The sequence below is a fragment of the Botrytis porri genome, assembly GCF_014898465.1.
Source record: "Botrytis porri strain MUCL 3234 chromosome Unknown BPOR_010, whole genome shotgun sequence".
Classification (NCBI taxonomy): Eukaryota; Fungi; Ascomycota; class Leotiomycetes; order Helotiales; family Sclerotiniaceae; genus Botrytis; species Botrytis porri.
Window position 1 is genome coordinate 66096 of NW_024066084.1, and position 16460 is coordinate 82555.

Consider the following 16460-nt stretch of genomic DNA (forward strand, 5'->3'; position numbering starts at 1 on the left):
ATACGATTATTTTGAGAATATTAAAAAGTATTCCGGCCTAAGTAATGAAAATTGAAGGTCACATTCGATATGCATGTCAATTTTAACGATTTCAGATTCATTGACTTGGTATTCGCATGTAGGTTCGTTCTTGAATTTTGATAATAAAGGGGGCACTTTACGACAGTGAGAGAAATTGAACGTAAGTCACCTTTCATGCTACGTGCAGCTGATACTAATAATATCCCATAGTTGAGATACATGAAAATTTATTAGAAATATATTGCTCTAGTTATATGTGAAAAAAGCAATGCCATAATGTTGTGTTATTCATGGCTGAGTTCAAACGCATCGAAGTGCTTAAATCCCCATTTCGATAAGATTATCTCTGTAATCTCCTTGTTTCCCGTCATATTTCTCATCGCTTGATTAGTTCAATCGACCCTTTTCGTTGAGCCTGTAGCGAATACACTCTAGCCGAGGTGGATTGGGCCACGAGAGTATTTTCGCGTCTTACTCTCTTTTGTTTCAGTCAGTTCGTATCGGACGCCATCGGGACCACTGATGGTTTCGAAAGAGAAAGACTTCATATTCGCATTGTGGAAACAATTCCTATATGGGAATTCAGAGGCTCCTACAATCAAACAAGTTAGCTGAGTTTGGTTTCCAAACGGGGACTCAACAAAGGGTAGTTTGGGGTGATCCGGTATTGAATTGAAGGCAAACCCAAGCATATGTGTACCTGTTGAAGCTTCCATAAATGACCGAATCTTGGTTCATGGAGGAAGAATCGAGTTTGACGAAATAAAATGAAGAACTTACTGCCACCTAGTTCTGCCGCCAGCATTGTTTCCAAAAATCCGCCGTGAGATACAATTGCTATCTCGTATGGCACATAATATGTGCCACGTGTCAAAAAGTCACCGTCTCTGATATCAGATATCAAGCCACGACGAGTCAACTCTTGCACATTCCGAGCAATTTTGAAGAGCAATTGCTTGACCTCATCGGCCCGAGATCTGTCTCGGTGTTTCTCCTCGTTGAACTCCCAACCAGGCTTGATGAGACTGAAGTCTATTTCGTGGCCAAACTTTTCCTGAAGCTTGGCTAGTGGAGTACCTGTGCAACAAGGGATGGAGCCCCATTCTATTCAAACAAATTAGTCAACGTGCCAGAAATCATAGAAGATGCATATTTTCGTACCACGAATTGCATCCCAGGCCGTGACCTGAATAGCAGACTTTTTCATCGAAAACTTCATTACATCTCTGAATGTAATCAAGGCTGTTTCAATTGTTCGGATCATTGGAGAACAATAGATCTGCTTAATGTTGCGGTTGGAGTTGAGAACTGTTCTCACTAGTTCGCACTGCCGTATGCCGTCAAATGTGAGCTTTGGATCTCGAAGCTGGCCACGATTGTTAAGTTCCCCGACATTGGAATATGCCTTTAAAGTAGTAGTTAGCCTTCATTCTTAGATATTTATGTTTAATGAAACTCACTTGTCCATGTCTCATAAAGTGAAATATCACGAGACGATCGGCGCGACCTTCTCTTGGAGGACTTGCGTTTCCTTCGAATTCATCTGTTAAAAGGGTAGATAATCGTGGAGGCATCCATCTAGATAAGCTTTCGTCTACATGAGACAATTCGGTTGTATTATTTGAATTCATAGCTTGTTAAGAAGGGATATATTCTCTGTGGCTTTAACTTCCAATGTATATAATGGCAAGCAAAAGGATAGAGATGATTCTCGACTTGATTATTTACTGAAATATGTATAGGTATTCTGGAAAAGATGCTAAGCTTAAAACTCGAGGAAGAAGTCTGATTAGTAGGTTGAGCACTCAAGTAAAGTTGAATGTTCTTAAATAAACACAGATTTTGATACAGCAGACACTTAGCGTAGTTCGCTTATCAGAGTTTTTGTATTAATAGAAGGGTATTGGATAGCTACAGTATCATTCACACAAAAGTAGAAGTGATTAAAATGAATACACTGAACTTCAAAGACAAATAAAATTAATTTTTTTTGATTGAATGGCAGGAGCTTTATCAGTCTGGTATGTTTGGGATAATGAACTTTTCTGTAGAAGACTTTTCAAAGATCACTTGAGAGTGTACAAATCCTGAAGATTCACAGAGCTAGAAATTTTTTCAATCAATCCACATAACGTATCTCTAAAATGTGGAAGCACTTTGTTGAGTATTTAATTTTTACGAATTGTTCCTAGCAGATAGATAAATCGTGGTACATATCCTAAGATATGATGAGCTTGATCGTTAGTTAACAAATTATCCAAATATGCATACGACTTCAAGAGGACTTTAATAATTTTCAAGCAATTTATTTATATCGTAACATGAGATTGTAGCTATGTACGAGGAAGCAGGCGCGGATGACTTCCTTCTTATAATCACATCGAAGGAAAGGCCCATTGTTTGAGGAAAACTCCAATACCATGGTGCAAATTTACCAACCATAGCAAACTAAAACTCGCCGAAGTTCACAGAGTCATCTCCACCGAATGGATTCTGTTGAACTCAGAGAATCAAATCATAATCTTCACCACCTATTCTTGCTACATCAAGAGAGAGACCGTTTAAAGCCGACATCAACGCTTGTTCGTCCCTAGCTTGTCTTTCTCTGAGCCTTGCAGTACGCGCCTGATATTCCAGTTGATACACTGCCTCCCAATCTGCAGGGTTCAGTCCATGACCATAGATATCCACTTTCTCGTCCGTGTTTAATCTGGCAGTCTTATCTGCAGCAGCAAGCGCATTCACGTCCCCAAGCTTGCGATGTTCCATCAAATATTCCATGTGGTCCACTTTCCCCTCTTTTGGCTTTCTGGTCTTGCGCTTCTTGACAGCACCCTCCGAAGGCTTAGCTTTAGCGTTAGCGCCACCATTCTTCTTGTTCTTTTCTTTCTTCGGCTTTGTATTGGGCGCGTTCACAACAGTCTTGTGCGTTTCCTTCCGTTTACGTTTCTTCTCGGTAGAATCCTCGCGTCTCACTCTGGAAGAATCTCTTTCCGGGAGGCGTCGCGAAGTCTTCCGACCATTTGGTAATCTCGGTCCTATAAAGATTTCGCCTTGACTTGCGATCTTCTTACTATTGTTGATAGCTTTATTGGTGGCTGATTGAAGTGCTCGGATGGTGGGCTGTAGCATGCGTGCCATTTCAGCTTGCTGATGAATCTGACCGGTGTTGATAGATGTGTGTTGTTTGCGCCTCGTGTCGCGATTGTTCAGATTGTTTACAATTCCGCCAACAGGATGATCGAGGCCTGACATGTCAACGTTATCATCTGTATTATTGTTTCCTGATTCGACTGTTAGACAAATGAAAACAAATTTTATAAACAAAGTGCTATCTCACCTGGGGAGCCATTGGAAACTTTGAGGGTTTGCAGGTTGGTCTTGAGAGACGCAGGCTGAATTCTGTTGTTGTTTGGGTCGCGGTCGGCATACTCGGCTTGTATCTGAACAGAGCTACCTTCCATGTTCTGAAATGGAAACATAGAGGAGGGAAATTGTTTCGCAAACATATCCATGATTCTTTCCCAAGTGGCTGTATGAGTTGGTGGATAAATTTTGGATGTGTACGTTTGATGGGGAAGCAAGAAACAATCGGAAGGTCTGTTTGCCCATGATTTGTTTCCTGTAAAATGGCTCGCTTAAGCAAGCAGCGGCAGCAAAACTTCCGCTACTATTCACTTTCGACGCTTTAGATATTGAAAATTACGTGGGAAAAACATGAAGCTAAACATCCTCCCTAAAAAAATTCTGATCATGAGTGACGTCCTCTCTTTTTCTAAAAAGTTTGTTGATGATGTTTCGCCAGGGGGATCACTGCCAGACGCTCCAAATTCCATGGCAGTCGCCGGTATAAAAACTATTTTTTTTTGATCCAGTTGATCTAGAAAGTTCATACCGTTTTTCGATTCTTATGATGGCACTTTATCAGAGACGGGGGGATGAAAAGCCATTTCACTTTCCTCACGTGAGTATATGGCCGCCTACAGTCTTTGGTGATTCTTCTGCTTGAACTCCAAAATACTTCGCTTTGCTAAGGAACAAGAGTGGACAATATCTCTGTGCCTATAAATACAATTTCAACATACTTCAAGATTACATAGTCTTAAAAAATTGCCGCCAGCACGGAGTAGTGACCTGTGCTCAGTATTTCTGGTTCCAGAAACCCTGTCGTAACAGGTTCAATACCTTCAATAAAGAGCATTCATGTATATGATAGAACTCTAGCTGTGAGAATAATCATTCGATACCACCACGAGGTTAAAGCTGACAGCAGTTGTACCTAATAAGAACTTAGAAATAACCCGATGTTAATTCGATGAAGTGAGGATAAACTATAACGCTGATCTGCTAGCGCCCACCTTATTATCTAATATTTTAGTTCACCAAGACAAGCCTGTGAAAATATCTATGACCAAAAAAGTAAAGCCTCAAGTGACTGATTAACATGACGAAAATACTTTCAAGTCTCAATCAAATTCAATATTTCAAATGATTCGAATGTTTTAATTGACTTGGGAATATGATAATCCTCATGGTTCGACTACAGTTGGGAGCTTAGCGTGAAAGATGTGTGGGGAATGCATGGACCACAGTATCCAATTTCATAGGGGAGCGAAGTCAGCCTTGTCAGGAGGGATCTACACATGCTCGAAAAGCTTATGGTGTAACAGAAGTAGTCCATATCGCTTCCTTGAAGCGGAATTAGATAGAGATAAGGGATTCTCTTCGTAGAAATAGGTAAATTGTAAATCCGGAGCTTGCTGTGAGATGTTAAGCGGTTGCCTCAGCCATGTTTGACCTTAGCGTCACTAAATACTTATATAGATATATATATATATATCGAGTGGATAATCCATTTTATTTTATTTTTACGAATCACATTTCCCTTCTTCCCACGTAACTATCTCTCCATACAAAATACCAAAGCTCTTCATCATGACAATCATGAGCAATGGTCAACGTATTTTCATGACCGGAGCCACTGGCTACATCGGTTCCGTCATCACCGAACTTGCCATTGCAAAAGGCTACGAAGTCCATGGACTTTCTCGATCCGACTCCGGAGACGCCAAGCTACTTAAAGCAGGGGAAGTTCCAGATCGAGGCGATCTTAACAGTCTCGATGTTCTCCGTCGCCAAAGTTTCGAAGCAGACATTGTTCTCCATCTTGCGACCGCTTACCATATAATCAATGCCAGCGCAGGCTATGATGCCGTTTGGCCGATTGATAAGGCGGCAGCTGAAGCTATTGCGGATGGGTTGGAGGGTTCCAATAAACGACTTGTTGTAACTGGTGGTACATTATTTGTCTCGCCGGATCCAGATGGTGGCGAGACTACGGAGACTTCTCCGGAAGATACGCATTAACCTGAAGCCCATTTTCTCGAGCTGGCAGTGAGGAGAATCAGAATTATCGCCATACGCTTGGCACCATGGGTATTCAGAATAGGGGGAAGTGGAGTCAAAATATTCATGGATATCTTAAAGAAGGCAGAAAAAGTGGCGTGTGTAGATGTAGGAGGCAAAAGAATCACGACCACCGTTTATGTTGACGATGCTGCGAGAATTCGGTTGCTGGCTGCTCAAAATGCAAAATCGGGAGAAGTGGTCAATGCTAGCTCGGCTACTAATGTAACTTTCCATGAAATGTGGGAAAATATGGTCACGGCATTGAATCTGCCATTGAAACATCTTTCCACGGAGGATGCCATTGCTAGCCTGGGTCCGTTCTTGACAAAGTTCATCTCGGTAGAGAATAGGGCAACGGGAGCAAAAGCTAGAGATGTCTTGGGGTGGAAGCCTAGCGGACTCAGTATATTAGAGGAGATTCGTCTAGTCTCTTTACAAAGATAGGAGATTTAGTGGTTTCCAGAGATATTGCGATAGAAATGGCTTTTTGAGTTACTTCTAGCGATGAGTCAATTTGTTTTTGAGGTCCCAGGGGTGTACATAACTTGAGCGGCAGTGATAGAGTTTATAGGAAGATTCATGGTACAATTGAATCACGATACTGTTTCTGGACCTTTAATATAGGGATTATCTGTGGACTTTTGACTGTGGATTCTGCAGTACGCAGCTGTAAGCTTAAAAACACCAAGTCGTTTCACTCCAACACTCCTTTGAATCCATTGGAGCAAGCTTAATCCAAGACATGACAGATGAGATGCTCAAAAGCCCCCAAGAAGAAGAGCCCAAACACCGTGCAGCGCAAACTAGCCTTTACAACTATTGACATGCCGCTCCTTCGAAACCAAACGTTTCTTCAATGTTCCATCGAGAAGGCTTACCACTCTGATCCAAATTTCCACGCATCGACTTATTTTTTGCTTCTAAAACCAAGCAAACAGCTACCTACGTACAACACATTGGATAATGACGCAGCGGCTGTTATGCGAAGCAAACTTCAAAGTGTCAATGCCCTCAATGTCCAAGTCAATTCCAGCGAATCTACAATATTGAAATTAGGTATAAGAATAGCTTCATTCTCGACTAGCTATACTCTCATCTCAAATCATTAGCTAACCTTGGATCGAAATCTCATCTCTACCCAATAGAATATCAGGGCAAACTTCCCATTCAGTCTGCCGATTGCGAACTAGCTGGGCAGATCTAGTATTTCATGGACATTCAATACTATTCGTGATCTAAAAATAAATGTTGCCGCTCTAAGTTGCCATAGATTTACAACAAATTCCAACATCATAAGTACTAATACTTGAGGAAAGCTTTACGGTGGAGAACAGACATACTCTTCTGACTGCACATAGGAACTTTAGAATCTAACTTATTACAACGCACCTCGTACTACACTAGACCAGAGTGAAAGAACAATATTCTCATTTCTTATACTGACCAATTCCTTGATCCTTGTGCCTTTCGGTGAAATAGTACTATTCCCTTTCCTTTACTTGAGTCAAGCAGCTGCTTCATTTTTCATGGGTCTAATTTCGAAACTAGGCTGCGCAACGGGTACCCGCGGGGCGGATAATGGCCTCGACAGATAATCTGCGAATAATCCGTCTGTAGAGCGGATAATTCAAAAATCTGAATAAGTAACCTGCGGGGCGGATATAAATTACTTACAGATATCCACCTACCTGTATATTATATAATTATTTATAATCTTTCATAATATTAATATAATTTTATAATTAGTATAAAAATTAATATAAAATCACTTTTGGACTGGAAAATAATTTGAAAATAGCTTCATATTTTAAATGAAAAAAATGGGTATATTTATATAATCCACAAATTATCCGTAAATAACCCATATATTTACAAATAATCTATCTATTTATAAATAAATGAATTATCTATAAATAATCTACAAATTATTTATGGAAAATGAATAATTTTAAAGCCTTAATAGATAATCCGTAAAGCAAACAGAACCTCTAACAGATAACCTATAAAGCGGATTATCCGCAGATAATCTACAGGTACAGACAATTTGTGCGCAGCCTATTCGAAACTCGGTATCATTCGCGGGTCCCTGTATTCGAAGAAACATGCACATGATGCATCGCCATACGTGCTGCTCTTCTGGACAAGTTCACTTACTTATGAAAATTCATTGTCTTATACTTGTTGTACTACCAGACATTCAAGCAACCACGATGAGTATCACTGATGAAGAAAAGTGTCTAGGTAGACATCAGATATATCGGGTTTTAAGCAAGATCACTATGTTATAGAGGTCACTGTATGTTTCTAATCTCAGGCTTGAACTCAAGATCCCCAGGCCTAGCATTCTTCTCATCAGATATTGATTACATGGCGATTGACCCTCGGCTGGGATTAGAGGTCGTTCGTTTCTCTATGCACAAAATTGTTGAAGTAGTATAAAAGCCTCTGCGATTGATTAATTATGAACATGAATATCAAGCTAATTCTGGCTATACAAATTTGATGTGACTATCGAGCCTACCTAAAGAATTCTTGAGACCTTTTCCATCAAGATATCAAGATACCTGATGGAGGCGGAGGACTCTCTAAGTAGACTTTCTGGTATGAATCAATTTATACATTGGAGGTAGAGCTCCGGCTTAGATCTTTCCAGTGAATCAAAAGGGCAGTGAGAGCGAGGCTTTGATTCTTTCATCAGCATTTTCATGAGCTGACAAGGTGTAGATGAAAAAACTACATTATACTATGAAAACAACCAAAGATTAGAAGGTCTACATTTATACAAAAGACCAAGAACAATAGCACTAATCAATGATTTTGTAGTTCCCACAACACAGGAAAATTTCGAAGGACTCTTAAAAAAATTGGAGGAAGTTTATCACTAAAGTCTAGCCAAACGCACGTGTTTTATTTTTAACAAAGAGAGACAAGAGCACCCTCTCACCTAACATATATCATGTTCTCCGAAGCAAATTCAATAGCGTTCTGGTATGGAAACAAGATAAACACATTAGTTCACAGTATATATAATTGATAAAGCTTTCTAACATCAACTAGAAAGTTGATCAATAGAGGAATAACACATTGTATTCTTAGGAAGATGGCGTAGCATCCTTAAACTCATATCTAGTTATCTATTTCTCACCTTCAAAATTCGAATCAAGTATAATTATTCACCCAACAACCACAGATCAACCAACTTTTTAATGTGGCGTCCACTAGAAGACTCGGAAGATTACCGAACCCACAACCAAAATTACTGCTAGCATGATGAGGGCTATTGACGGTTCTGGGTTCTTGATAATATCCAACCCATCTTCAAACTTGAGACTTTTAATTCCTTACAACAACACCGACCTTCAGAACATATCCCCTCCACAGAACTTCTGTACTATCATAGGATCTTCTTTCTATAGGTTTCCTTCATACTTCTTCATCCTCGCAATATAGTTCTTTCAATCAACCACATACCTTTCATTATCCAGACGACTTGATTATTTGGAAATGTCTTCCAACGGAGATAGAGAAGACCAGCGTGAAGGGTCAAGCTCTCTTGACTCAATTTACATCAACGATCAAGAGGTCACAATCAAGGAAGAACCTGTAGAGGAAGAGACTGGCGTCGACCAATCTATTCCTCTTTATAATCCGGCGTTTCGTCCAGATCTTGAGAGCCAAGCTATGCCGTATCGTTCCAATTCACCAGCTCTATCCATTCGACTACGAAGACCAGAAAGACCTTCGTCTGAGATGCATGCATTCACGGCAGCTGGCGTAGCCGCCTTGACTGATAACCGACTTTTACAAGAGCGGCTGAACAAGTTATTGTCTGTGTCGCATTCAGAAGATGAGTTCCCTGATGATGAGTTGTCTCATGCTTCGGAATCTCAATTGAATAAGCTCGTTCATAACCCTGGCTATAGCCAACCTAGACTTACTTATTCAGAAACTCTTTATCAGCAACTGGTGTCTTACCCACCTCCAGTGTCTGGTGATGCTCAAAATCTGTTTCCGCCAGAGCTTCCTGATCAATTGAATGGTTCCTTTGATCAGCAGTTTCCACAAACACCTTTCGTTGATGATCCAGATGATACAATAGTAGTCGACACGACTATGTACAACTCCAGGGCCCCTTCCGAAGACTTCTCCGCCAGTTCGACTCCTACAGTGCAACAAGAAGATTTACTTGAGAACCGAGCAGCCTCTACACCTCGTGCAAGTCGTCAAAAAAGACGCGAGTCTGCCACCTCTAGGACCAACAAAACTAGTGCTGCGGGTCGAAGACTTCGTGCCAGACGTGCAGAGGATTTTGCTCCTCCCCCTGGTGCGATGACTGCTGCCGATGTGATGGCTGTGCACGAGAACAATATCCGTCGTAGAAACAAGCGGTATAAGAGGGCCGGCATTAAACACCCAGTCCTTGACGACATCGAACAGGACGTTGTCGACACACTCAACGAACTTGGTGTCCCGATTGATATCAACGATATGTACCTTCAGCAGGTGTATTCAAATAGAGATACGACGCTTGATGGAAGTTTGAACGAGTCTGCAGACAGCACGATAGATACCATGGATACGGATGAAACAGTGGTGCCACTTTCTTCCAGTCTTCCTGAGGAACTAGATTTTCCAACGAGTGCTCGCTGGCGAGAACGTGGGCCTAATGGTCAAGCAAGAGCAAGATGGGGATCTGCTCGATGGCGGGCAAAGGGAAAAGTACGAAAAACGCAAGCCTGGAAAGATGCAACTGAAGATGAAAGAGAGGCAATGGAGATTGCTGCAGCAGATGCTCTTGTGTTCATGTAAGTTTTGTGTTCATTCTTGAGTCAGATATCAATACTGACCAAACCATAGTGCAGACCCTATTCCAGTCGGACCTGTACCACTACAATCTCATGCACCATGGTTACGATCAGAAAGAGCCATTCTCCTACAAGAAGTGACCGACAACAACAAAAGAGTCCAGACTGAGGGTGGAAGATTGGCCGCAGTGGCTGAAGCCTACAATCGGCGTATGCAATTCAAAACACAAAAAGCAGGAGAGCTTTGTATTGCTACTGGTAACGGTGAATCTCGAAAGAATTCACGGCTAACAAAAGACCGCACTCCACCACATAGGACAGCAGAGACGGTCATGTCAAATTTAAAGAAGTGGTCGGAATTGGGGGATACCTGTTTATGCAGACAACATCAGCGGTATCTTGTCGGTGATTTCGAACGAAGTGGAGATTTTCCTCATGGCCACGGAGTTGAGGAATGCATACCTAAGGACCGCAAGGACGATGCTTGCCATTGTGATGATCACCTTCGAGATTTCAATGGGGAGTTTCCGCCAGGACATACAAAGGCACGTTGTAGTCACCTTCTCATTCGATCCAATAAGTGATTGAGTACACTTTTCAAGGACGTATAAGAAGTCTTGCTGCTACTTGTATCACAGACTTGGCAAACTTGTTCTGTCTTTGTTCTTTCGAAGTTTGGGCTTAAACTATGCGGTAATCAGTTTGTACTGGCATTCGATTTTGCGTGATGGATAGATGGAACGATAAAGAGGTGTGGTAGCGATACATAGGATCTTAGTCTTGATTGTATTGAGTAATAACATTGATGCTCTCACAGTTTCCAGAAGTGTTCTTTAAAGGACCTCGGTGTACAAATCAGTAATGAATAACTCGCGAATTAGTTTGAGATAGCTTTGCTTTTTGGAGGAAAATTCCCCATAATATTAGTTCACAGAATTCGTTGATTCTATTGATAACTGTGAGTCTTGAGGTCTGTAACATTTGCATGAAATAGATTCTGGCTGCGTGTAGCAGTTATCTCGTGAGACAATGGCGTACTCACCACAGCGGACCATATTTTCGCTATCAAAACCCTTTTTTCTTCGCTGTTGAAGAATATGTTTACTACCAATGATTTCATGTGTAACAGAGCTGATTTTGGAGAAATCTTGAGTGCTTCCTAATAATTATGTTGTGAAGTCACAATGAAGTGAGGTTAAGATTTAGCGCCACGAAACAGAGCTCTGGACAAGTTAGCCGCGCGTATGCCGAAGTCTATGGTCCAAGGTCACAGACCTGAATATCAAACGCTGACAACGTCAACAACAGGATATTAAAAGTATGATATCAACCCTTGAGGTTTTCAATTATTGTCCTGAAATAGCTGTCGCCCTGCACAAAACATCAGTTGCATTGTCTTATCTAAAATTTCCGACTGCACATGTTTGATAACGACTGTCACAGGATTTTTACACTCCTTCGGAATCATTTCGAGCGTGCTACTCTCAACGCTGCTAAACTCTTTTTCCGCTTCCTCTTCATCCATACCTCCAGGACCCCAAGTTTAGGGGCGAAATAGAGAATGAATGGGGGACATTAATTGAAGTTGGGAGATAGATTCCAAAGAACTGGTTTATTGGCGCTGTTGCCGAAGTGCTTTATTTTCCCATAATTTGATCTCATCGCGAAATCTTCTCGGCCACTTTCTTTTTTCCAAGTCTTTCGCTGCACTGACTTAATACATACCTATGTTTCTTTATTTAGAAATGTTTCCTAATAATAGTGGTCTCAGATGGATGAGTCTTGTTGTAAGAGTTGAGGCCTTGGCTTATTGTACACCATCCTTTTTCGTGACAAAATCCCTGCAAAAATACTGTTTTCCTATATAAATTAATTATTTTCATAATTCTTTAATTATTTGAAGAATTGATTTGAAAATTTTATACATAAGAAATAACTATAAAAAGAATATTCGATTTAAATTATTCCTTAAAATTTTAAAAATTAATAAAGTTATAGGTTTTTAAAATTGAAATTTTTTAAAATTTATAATATATAACACTTTTCTTATATAAAAAAACCATTTTTTTCAAGTTTTTTTATAATTTCAATTTTAAGAATCTATAACTTTATTAAAGAAATAGCTAAAAATATTTCATTTGTTTTTTTGAATCATTTCAATGATTTTCAATCTTATATATTATTCTTATAAATTTAATTTATAAATTAATTGAATTAATATATAGTTTAAAAGTTAAAGAAATGAGGGTTTTTGATATGTTTTCACTTAGTGTACAATAAGCCGGGGCCTAAACTCTTACAAATTTAATTGATGAAGACTCTTTATTTGATTAGTGGTACCGTACCACCCAGTGATTTACACCAAGCTTTAGCTCCCAAAGTTCGTACACAAGAAGTGACTTATCGCCCAGTATATCATGCTCAACAAAACAAGAACTTAGGTGCGGATGTCAAATATCAAGGCTTCTTCTCTAGCTCCAGACCTCTTCTTGGTCACTGACTAAGTACTTGCCTAGTCTTTCTTATACATAGCGGGGATTTTGTAAAAGGAAATAGGGGTAGTTACTGTTGTTATTGAAAAGAATCATCGTCAATTCCTCTCACTACTCATTATAACACCATTAACTTCGCTGTCAATTCCTGGATCACGAACAGAATATCTTGTGATTCCTAATTAGCTATTGCTAATTTTACACAGCGAGAAACTTCGGGAAGAATACAGACAAATAGGCTACACACAAATTATCTATAACGTGGTTTAACAGTGGCTCGGCCATATCAGTGAGTCGGCCACCATTTTTACATACAAAATACGTCTGTGCATAACCGTGCACTTTCTTTATTTATTGATATAATTTTCTAAAAATTTAATATTAGATATTTAATTATATAAATATTATAAAAGTCTAATTTTTTATTAGAAATTCGAATTATTAAAGCACTTATTAAAGGAATAACTTTTTTGTAACGAGAATTGTGACAATTTCCACTTTTTTTACAATATAATAAAAATATTTATATAAAAACTAGATTTTTAAAAAAATTAAATTTTTATTATTATTTAATATTCTTTTATTTTTCAAAAATAACGATTAATAATTAAAATATGAATATTGAAAAAGGATGGTTTTATATGTATTTTGAAGTGGCCGATCCACTGATATGACCGAGCCACTGTTAAACCACGTTACCCATGAATTATCTATGGATAATCTGTTTTGTGGATTATTTGTTAGAGATTTTATTCACTTTACGGATTATCTGTTAAAGCTTTAAAATTACCTACTTTGTATGGATAATCCATGGATAGGTGGATTATTTGTAGATATATAGGTTATCTGTGGATAATTTGCGGATTATCTGTAAATAATTCGTGGATATGTAGATTCTCCAAAAAAAGCGGAGAATCTCCGCTTTTTTCGCTTAAAATATGAAGCTGTTCCCAAATTAATCATAAAATTATACCAATATTATAAAAGATTATGAATAGTTATACAATATACAGATAGATAGATATCCATAAGTAATTTGTACCTGCTCTATAGGTTACCCATCCAGATTCTGAATTATCCGTTCCACAGACGGATTATCCGCAGATTATCTGTCGAGGCCATTATCCGCCCCGCGGGTACCCGTTGCACAGCCTACAGACAGAGATCATGTATTTATGAGTGGGTGCACATATTTTTTACGTATTAGATTACGAAGTACCGCAGCCTGAGCTTCGAAAATTAGACCATTATCAAGAATGATGGTTCCCAGTAGAACTTTCCCATCTATTATATAGATCAACAACCAGAAGTTTCTAGATCAGATGACTCGAAAAGGTTATATCACCTTTAGCAGCTGCATTTCTCTCCCCCTTACTCTCGGGCTCCAGCTCCACCACCCACTTCCCATCATCTTTTTTCACTCAACAACAAACAACACATAAATTATGCCCTGATTCCTCGGCTCAAACCAACTACTTCAACTGAAGAGCGAGGAGTCAACAACTCAGGATTTTTGATATTATTGACTCTCTACACTTTGAATATCTACATGGTTTCTGGGTTAAGAAACCTGAATTGTGCTTGAGTATAGCTTCAAAGATTGTCGATTTTTTTTCGGCGGCAAGCTTATCGTTGTCAATTTTGAAACAGATATCTATCAAAGTATACCACAATCATTGCCACTTTTCTAATCATCATCGTCGTACTCTTTTTCGTTCGTCTTCTCTCCTCTCCCTTCTCCTCTCCTCTCCCTTCTCCTATCCTCGTCCCCAGCCCACTAGTTCTTTCACTACAAACTGTTAGGGTATCACAGGCCTCGGAGTATAAAAACGCTCCAGTAGTCCTAAGAACGATATTCAGCACTTCTTTTCAGCAAACAATTTGCAAGAGTAAAATCATCCCACCAAGTTAATTTACAGACCAATCCAAACAATTTCTTTCTTTCTTCAAAACTCACTTCGCATCCATAAAAATGAGGCGCGATACCAAATATCAAATCATCTAGACAACAGCCAGCCACTTCCGCAAAAGTTCACCATGGTATAAAAACGCCCAAAAATCTCCTCATAACCAGCAAATCTCCATACAAACCAAGATTCAAAGCAAAGAAGCAAAGTGCCGTGAACACACGTATCAGAAATATGAATCACCACGTCATACGCTTCTATACCCGAGAAATCGCATAAACTCGCATTATTATCGAACCATCAAACTCTCGATGACAAGAACAATATTGTCAAGAGTTCAACAGTAAGACTAGCAAATAACGCCAAATGGAGATCTCATGAGCCGAGTGACGACAATTTTGTGCTGGGAAAGAAGGAGCATATCATATGTTAGGAGTGAAAAATCGAATAACATGGCAATCGAAATTCCAACGAAGATATAAGCCTAGTTCATCATGGCTACGAATATTTGATTATAGAAATGAGAAGTGCAAATTAGTTTCGGATGCGGTATTTTCTATCCAGCATCCATCCGAATAAGGTTATCTGGGTAAAGTGGCCGTGATTCAGAACATCTATGAACTTTAAGGTTACACCTCCCCCTCACTCTCTTCCCAACACACAATCCCAACGCATCCCAAATCAAATGCAAACCCAAACCCACAGAATCCAGCACACACACATCTATCCATCCCTTATTCTCAGCCTACGCTATCTAACCTCTTCCTCCAAATTTACTAATAAGACGATATACATCGAATCTCCATACACACGATTGTCCTCATCTAAAGCCCACAAATACAAATAATACTCAATCCTCACTACCTCGGCGGAGAAGAAACAAAATGCGAGGGATGGGTTCAATCATTCTGATAGATGCGATTTCTTCCATTGTCTTTTCTAGATGACATCAAGGATAAATGACTCTTCACTATTTCCAGGGGCGATGGTTCATGATTATACACTTACAAATACCTAGGTACACACCAAGATCCATCAGTGATGTCTACGGTACAGAAAATTGTACTTCTACTTCTACAGATGCGGAGTTCAAAGGGATGGGGTATTACTTATATAATGTGTGATGTATCAAAAACAGGAGTATTCTGTAGTGTAGCGATGTTGAATGATTGGATGGGCGTAGGTATATCAAGGACATCACAAGTATGCGGGAAGATTCGGGACGGGATGTTGTATTATTTGGTGATGCTTGGATAGAGAGATGTTGTGTTGTGTTGTAACTTGTGCTGTGGAGGTTGGTGGAAAATGATGTGAGGGCGTTTTGAAAATGATAGATGGTGGATATGAAGAGGTGATAAGATGAAGAGGATGAGATGAAGAGTATAAGGCGAAGAGGATAAAATAAAAAGGATAAGGTGAAAAAAATAAAGTGAAAAAGATGAGATAAAAAGAGTACAGTAAAAAAGATAAAATGAAGAAAATAAAAAGTATAAGGTGAAGAATAACGTAGTTTATCAGTGAATCGGCCATATCAGTAGATCGACCACTTTTATCTTGAATTATTACTTCAAAGCTATATTATTCAATAATAACTAAATCAATTAATTAAAACTATTAAGAATTTAATAATTTAGGATTTATTATATTATTTTGATAGGTTCTTGTATTATAATCTGTCTTTTTATATTTATTATAATATTAATTAGAAAATACTTTTCTATTAGAATTTCCTTTTTTTTAATGTTTATTATATTGAATTTGAATATCAATCTTTTATTAAAATAATATATTAAAAGTTTTTTATCCAGTAAACATTCTTCCTTAAT

At 39.0% G+C, this 16460-nt stretch overlaps 4 protein-coding genes across 4 annotated transcripts; 2 read left to right on the plus strand and 2 right to left on the minus strand.

Annotated features, from left to right (window-relative positions):
- Positions 1–452: 452 nt before the first annotated feature.
- On the minus strand, positions 453–1652 carry EAF01_007514 (uncharacterized protein; the record flags this gene model as incomplete). The annotated part of the gene is made up of 4 exons (XM_038915770.1): positions 453–613; positions 802–1125; positions 1183–1426; positions 1482–1652. The coding sequence occupies 4 exons, from the start codon at positions 1650–1652 to the stop codon at positions 453–455; spliced, it is 900 nt and encodes a 299-aa protein (XP_038768241.1).
- An 871-nt stretch (positions 1653–2523) lies between these two features.
- On the minus strand, positions 2524–3536 carry EAF01_007515 (uncharacterized protein; the record flags this gene model as incomplete). Its single annotated transcript, XM_038915771.1, has 2 exons — positions 2524–3305; positions 3362–3536. The coding sequence occupies 2 exons, from the start codon at positions 3534–3536 to the stop codon at positions 2524–2526; spliced, it is 957 nt and encodes a 318-aa protein (XP_038768242.1).
- A 1420-nt stretch (positions 3537–4956) lies between these two features.
- On the plus strand, positions 4957–5874 carry EAF01_007516 (uncharacterized protein; the record flags this gene model as incomplete). The annotated part of the gene is made up of 2 exons (XM_038915772.1): positions 4957–5347; positions 5396–5874. The coding sequence occupies 2 exons, from the start codon at positions 4957–4959 to the stop codon at positions 5872–5874; spliced, it is 870 nt and encodes a 289-aa protein (XP_038768243.1).
- Positions 5875–8934: 3060 nt separating this feature from the next.
- On the plus strand, positions 8935–10819 carry EAF01_007517 (uncharacterized protein; the record flags this gene model as incomplete). The annotated part of the gene is made up of 2 exons (XM_038915773.1): positions 8935–10235; positions 10288–10819. The coding sequence occupies 2 exons, from the start codon at positions 8935–8937 to the stop codon at positions 10817–10819; spliced, it is 1833 nt and encodes a 610-aa protein (XP_038768244.1).
- Positions 10820–16460: the final 5641 nt, after the last annotated feature.